This window comes from Pan paniscus, chromosome 3 (assembly GCF_029289425.2).
Source record: "Pan paniscus chromosome 3, NHGRI_mPanPan1-v2.0_pri, whole genome shotgun sequence".
Taxonomy (NCBI): Eukaryota; Metazoa; Chordata; class Mammalia; order Primates; family Hominidae; genus Pan; species Pan paniscus.
Window position 1 is genome coordinate 85,617,621 of NC_073252.2, and position 6,564 is coordinate 85,624,184.

The following is a 6,564-nucleotide window of genomic DNA, read 5'->3' on the forward strand; positions in this document are numbered from 1 at the left end:
ATTATGGCGTTTTCCTTCATTGGCACAGGCAGAAAAAAATCTAGGAAGCTACATTAGTGCTGAGCCTGGTGATGCCCCCATAACCACACCAGGTATGTTCTGGACCATCATATGTCTTCTCGTGTTAGATACATGCTTCTTGTCCAGGAAAAGGGCAAATGCTTACGCATCAAAATAATATAGTACTATGATTTTCCCTTTACTTTATAAGTAATTTTGTGCTGTTCCTTTTTTATACAGCCATTGATTATTATTATTCCTAAAGAAAATGAAGATAATTACATATTTTTGCATTTGGGCAGTAGCATGGGCCATTCCAGTAAGTATGCCTTTCTTAGAAAACCTCTTCACTTTGTTATCTTTTTTAACCTAACATTAATACAAAATGTAGTGTGTGTGTGTGTGTGTGTGCATGTACATGTGTGTATATATGTGTGTGTGTATATATGTTTCCTTAATTTTTTTTAACAGGCTGAGTCTAAACATTTAGATTTGCACTAAGGGCTTTATGTGATATCTGTGAGGTTTCAACAAAACCACTCCAATTCATCGTCTCATTCCTCTATAGAAACTCATATCTCGTCTGAAGGATTATTATTATTTAAAACAATTATTCAGATTAATTTACACTTAATGCCCAGAAGTCATGGAGACTTTGTCCATCTTTGCTTCATACTCTGTGAATTTCATTCTAATACGAACAAAGTCTGTGCTGTTTAGGAAGTTTCCAAGAAAGAATAATAAGAAAAAGTAGATTTTTTTTCAACATATAGGAGACTAATTTTTCACTCAGAGCTATTATTTATGTGCTCACTGTGGAAAATTTGGAATATATGATGAAAACCAATAAAAAATTGAGAAAATTCAACCATTTATAATTTTACTAGCCAGCCATCATGTTTAACATTTTCATATGCTTTCATAATACCAAACATTTGGTATTTATGTAGTTGAAAATGTTCTCAAGTATTTCAAATGTGCTCTTGCAGAGCACAGAAGTATACTAGCGTAATACTTGATTTTGCTTCTGTGCAGGCTCTGGTCACGCCTCCTGTTCTCTTAAGAGTTTTCATCAGGATTACACTTAGAGCGGGTTTGTGCTAGTGCAAGAGGCTTTTTGTAGAGAAACACCAGAGGTCTATCCCCTCGTCTTTCTACAAGACTCTTTCCTTCTACAGTTGAGATAAGTGGGCTGATCTAACACGTCCATAAAATTGGTAATACCGCAGTGAAAAATATCCATGTGCCCAGTTTAAATTCTACACAAGCCCTGTAAGAAGCCACTTCTCTTTTCTATCTGATTAGATCATCTTTGGCCTTTGTGTTAAACCTTTCTTCTTCATGGAGGGAAGAATATTTGTGTGTGTGTGTGTGTGTGTATGTGTGTGTGTGTGCATGCTCACACACATATTCACAAATAAGAACCTTTTCAATAGCCAGTATTTTCTACTTGGCAGGTTCCTCAAAGCAAACCACTGGAAAGACATGTCGAAAAATCCTTGAATTTGCATCTCCTAGCAAGATCAAATGTGTCAGTACAGGTATAGGATGTAATATATTTCATTTTATTTCCTATTTCTGAGTTGCTACATTCCATTAACTTCCCCAAGATTGCAATTTGCTTTCCTTCAAGATCATTGATACTTATAATTGATTGAATTGTTTCTTTTTCAGGATGAGTTAAATGCCAGTGGAACCATCAAAGAAAGTGGTGTCCTGGTGCATGAAGGTGATAGAGGAAGGCAAAAGAATACCCAAGATGGTCACAAGGGAGAAGGGAATGGCTCTAAGTGGGCAGAAGTAGGAGGGAAGAGTTTTTCTACATATTCCACATTAGCAAACGAAGAGGGGAATATTGAGGGCTGGAATGGGGACACAGGAAAAGCAGAAACATATGGTCATGATGGAATACATGGGAAAGAAGAAAACACCACAGCAAATGGCATCCAGGGACAAGTAAGCATCATTGACAATGCTGGAGCCACAAACAGAAGCAACAGTAATGGAAATACTGATAAGAATACCCAAAATGGGGATGTTGGCGATGCAGGTCACAATGAGGATGTCGCTGTTGTCCAAGAAGATGGACCTCAAGTAGCTGGAAGCAATAACAGTACAGACAATGAGGATGAAATAATTGAGAATTCCTGTAGAAACGAGGGTAATACAAGTGAAATAACACCTCAGATCAACAGCAAGAGAAATGGGACTAAGGAAGCTGAGGTAACACCAGGCACTGGAGAAGATGCTGGCCTGGATAATTCCGATGGGAGTCCTAGTGGGAATGGAGCAGATGAGGATGAAGACGAGGGTTCTGGTGATGATGAAGATGAAGAAGCAGGGAATGGAAAAGACAGTAGTAATAACAGCAAGGGCCAGGAGGGCCAGGATCATGGGAAAGAAGATGATCATGATAGTAGCATAGGTCAAAATTCGGATAGTAAAGAATATTATGACCCTGAAGGCAAAGAAGATCCCCATAATGAAGTTGATGGAGACAAGACCTCCAAGAGTGAGGAGAATTCTGCTGGTATTCCAGAAGACAATGGCAGCCAAAGAATAGAGGACACCCAGAAGCTCAACCATAGAGAAAGCAAACGCGTAGAAAATAGAATCACCAAAGAATCAGAGACACATGCTGTTGGGAAGAGCCAAGATAAGGTTAGTTTGTAAAGCTGATTTCTTTCAATGGCAGTTTAAATTCTTCCCCTCCATCTATTGATGCTAGCACAAAAATAAACCATGACAAGCATCCATGTATTTTTGTATCCATATTACTTGACTATTTAAGGAAACCTAGAGTCCTTACTAGACTTCGAGATAGAACAACTTTAAACATCTTATATTTCTGATAACTTAGTTATAATTCTAGAAAAGTCTTATGTGAAATCATGGATCCCCATGTAATTGTTTACAAAAGTTCCTACTGGGTAGGAATGCGGATGAATTTTTAAGGAATCTAAGCACCAGGATGCTTTCAATTACAGAATAAAGCACATTTTCACAAATAACTGTGAAGTACTAGAAATGTAACTCCTATCCCTATGGCAACTTTTCCCAGTTATTCTTCCTCAGATCAATGCAATTTTGCAGCAAATATTCACTAGTTAATCATTCTTTCCTCCATCCTTCCATAGGGAATAGAAATCAAGGGTCCCAGCAGTGGCAACAGAAATATTACCAAAGAAGTTGGGAAAGGCAATGAAGGTAAAGAGGATAAAGGACAACATGGAATGATCTTGGGCAAAGGCAATGTCAAGACACAAGGAGAGGTTGTCAACATAGAAGGACCTGGCCAAAAATCAGAACCAGGAAATAAAGTTGGACACAGCAATACAGGTAGTGACAGCAATAGTGATGGATATGACAGTTATGATTTTGATGATAAGTCCATGCAAGGAGATGATCCCAATAGCAGTGATGAATCTAATGGCAATGATGATGCTAATTCAGAAAGTGACAATAACAGCAGTAGCCGAGGAGATGCTTCTTATAACTCTGATGAATCAAAAGATAATGGCAATGGCAGTGACTCAAAAGGAGCAGAAGATGATGACAGTGATAGCACATCAGACACTAATAATAGTGACAGTAATGGCAATGGTAACAATGGGAATGATGACAATGACAAATCAGACAGTGGCAAAGGTAAATCAGATAGCAGTGACAGTGATAGTAGTGATAGCAGCAATAGCAGTGATAGTAGTGACAGCAGTGACAGTGACAGCAGTGATAGCAACAGTAGCAGTGATAGTGACAGCAGTGACAGTGACAGCAGTGATAGCAGTGACAGTGATAGTAGTGATAGCAGCAATAGCAGTGACAGTAGTGACAGCAGTGATAGCAGTGACAGTAGTGATAGTAGTGACAGCAGTGACAGCAAGTCAGACAGCAGCAAATCAGAGAGCAACAGCAGTGATAGTGACAGTAAGTCAGACAGCAGTGACAGCAACAGCAGTGACAGTAGTGACAACAGTGATAGCAGCGACAGCAGCAATAGCAGTAACAGCAGTGATAGTAGTGACAGCAGTGATAGCAGTGACAGCAGCAGTAGCAGTGACAGCAGCAACAGCAGTGATAGTAGTGACAGTAGTGACAGCAGCAATAGCAGTGAGAGCAGTGATAGTAGTGACAGCAGTGATAGTGACAGCCGTGATAGTAGTGACAGCAGCAATAGCAGTGACAGCAGTAATAGTAACAGCAGTGATAGCAGTGACAGCAGCAACAGCAGCGATAGCAGTGACAGCAGCAACAGCAGTGACAGCAGCGATAGCAGTGACAGCAGCAACAGCAGTGACAGTAGCAATAGCAGTGACAGCAGCAACAGCAGTGACAGCAGCGATAGCAGTGACAGCAGCAACAGCAGTGACAGCAGCGATAGCAGTGACAGCAGCAACAGCAGTGACAGTAGCGATAGCAGTGACAGCAGCAACAGCAGTGACAGCAGTGATAGCAGTGACAGCAGCAACAGCAGTGACAGCAGTGATAGCAGTGACAGCAGTGATAGTGACAGCAGCAACAGCAGTGATAGCAACGACAGCAGCAATAGCAGTGACAGCAGTGATAGCAGCAACAGCAGTGATAGCAGCAACAGCAGTGATAGCAGTGATAGCAGTGACAGCAGTGATAGCGACAGCAGCAATAGCAGTGACAGCAGTAATAGTAGTGACAGCAGCGATAGCAGCAACAGCAGTGATAGCAGCGATAGCAGCAACAGCAGTGATAGCAGCGACAGCAGCGATAGCAGTGACAGCAGTGATAGCGAGAGCAGCAATAGCAGTGACAGTGACAGCAGCAATAGCAGTGACAGTAGTAATAGTAGTGACAGCAGTGATAGCAGTGACAGCAGCAACAGCAGTGACAGCAGTGATAGTAGTGACAGCAGTGACAGCAACGAAAGCAGCAATAGCAGTGACAGCAGTGATAGCAGCAACAGCAGTGATAGTGACAGCAGTGATAGCAGCGACAGCAGTGACAGCAGCAACAGCAGTGATAGCAGTGACAGCAGTAATAGTGACAACAGCAATAGCAGTGACAGCAGCAACAGCAGTGACAGCAGTGATAGCAGTGACAGCAGTAATAGTAGTGACAGCAGCAATAGCAGTGACAGCAGCAACAGCAGTGACAGCAGTGATAGCAATAGCAGCGACAGCAGTGACAGCAGCAACAGCAGTGATAGCAGTGACAGCAGTGATAGCAGTGACAGCAGTGATAGCAGCAACAGCAGTGATAGCAGTGACAGCAGCGACAGCAGTGATAGCAGTGACAGCAGTGATAGCAATAATAGTGACAGCAGCAATAGCAGTGACAGCAGCAACAGCAGTGACAGCAGTGATAGCGACAGCAGCGATAGCAGTGACAGCAGTGACAGCAGTGATAGCAGCGACAGCAGTGACAGCAGTGATAGCAGCGACAGCAGTGATAGCAGCGATAGCAGTGACAGCAGCGATAGCAGTGACAGCAGCGATAGCAGCGATAGCAGTGACAGCAGCGACAGCAGTGACAGCAGCGATAGCAGTGACAGCAGCGATAGCAGCGACAGCAGTGACAGCAGCGACAGCAGTGAAAGCAGCGACAGCAGCGATAGCAGTGACAGCAGCGACAGCAGTGACAGCAGTGATAGCAGTGACAGCAGTGACAGCAGCGACAGCAGCAATAGCAGTGACAGCAGCGATAGCAGTGATAGCAGCGACAGCAGCGACAGCAGTGATAGTAGTGATAGCAGTGACAGCAGTGACAGCAGCGACAGCAGTGACAGCAATGAAAGCGGCGACAGCAGTGACAGCAGCGATAGCAGTGACAGCAGTGACAGCAGCGACAGCAGCAACAGCAGTGATAGCAGTGACAGCACATCTGACAGCAATGATGAGAGTGACAGCCAGAGCAAGTCTGGTAACGGTAACAACAATGGAAGTGACAGTGACAGTGACAGTGAAGGCAGTGACAGTAACCACTCAACCAGTGATGATTAGAACAAAAGAAAAACCCGTAAGATTCCTTTTGTGAAAAGTTTGGTAATGGGATAGGAAAAAAAGATTTCCAAGAAAGTAAAGAAAGGGGAGAAATAAACATAAGACGTATGTAAACAAAAACAACTGGGGGAATCAAATCAAACAGTTGGATTCAGAACCAAGACCTAACTCCTGCAGAGACAGACTCTGAATGCATGACCTTTGGTACATGCATGTTAATATTCATGTTCTGAAAATATTTTGTTAAAAGTGTAAATCTAAACATAAAAGAACAATTAAAATATTCTTTAATACTTCACACAGAAACCTCAAGTAATCACTACATGATAACTTCAATTTAAGTGCCATGTGCTGCAGAGAATGTAGCAGGCAGACACATCTTAAAAGCAACCTGTGGCATTGCCTTAAGTCTCCATAGTTATATATTCTGGAGAGGTGGTCTGCTTACCGCTGAGTAAAAGATGCTGTACTGTGATAGCCAACTTGGCTTTGGATTCAGTTGCTTGTTCTATGGAAGAAATACATTTATTTGTTACATGAAAAAAAATTGCAGCTACTATTCAACCTACCTGGGCTATGGGAATAATCTTTC

The 6,564-nt window shown here is 42.3% G+C and overlaps 1 protein-coding gene across 1 annotated transcript; it reads left to right on the top strand.

Moving 5' to 3' along the window:
- The first annotated feature begins 268 nt into the window (after window positions 1-268).
- DSPP (dentin sialophosphoprotein) lies at window positions 269-6,124 on the top strand. The gene is made up of 4 exons (XM_055111603.2): window positions 269-319; window positions 1,458-1,541; window positions 1,675-2,661; window positions 3,138-6,124. Exons 1-4 carry the CDS (start codon window positions 269-271, stop codon window positions 5,970-5,972), a joined length of 3,957 nt encoding a protein of 1,318 aa, XP_054967578.2. The 3' UTR covers window positions 5,973-6,124.
- Window positions 6,125-6,564: the final 440 nt, after the last annotated feature.

Coding starts and splice junctions, on each gene's coding strand:
- DSPP (XM_055111603.2), top strand. CDS start 269: ATGAAGATAATTACATATTTTTGCATTTGGGCAGTAGCATGGGCCATT. Junction 320..1,457: donor CAGTAGCATGGGCCATTCCA/GTAAGTATGCCT, acceptor TCTACTTGGCAG/GTTCCTCAAAGCAAACCACT. Junction 2,662..3,137: donor TTGGGAAGAGCCAAGATAAG/GTTAGTTTGTAA, acceptor ATCCTTCCATAG/GGAATAGAAATCAAGGGTCC.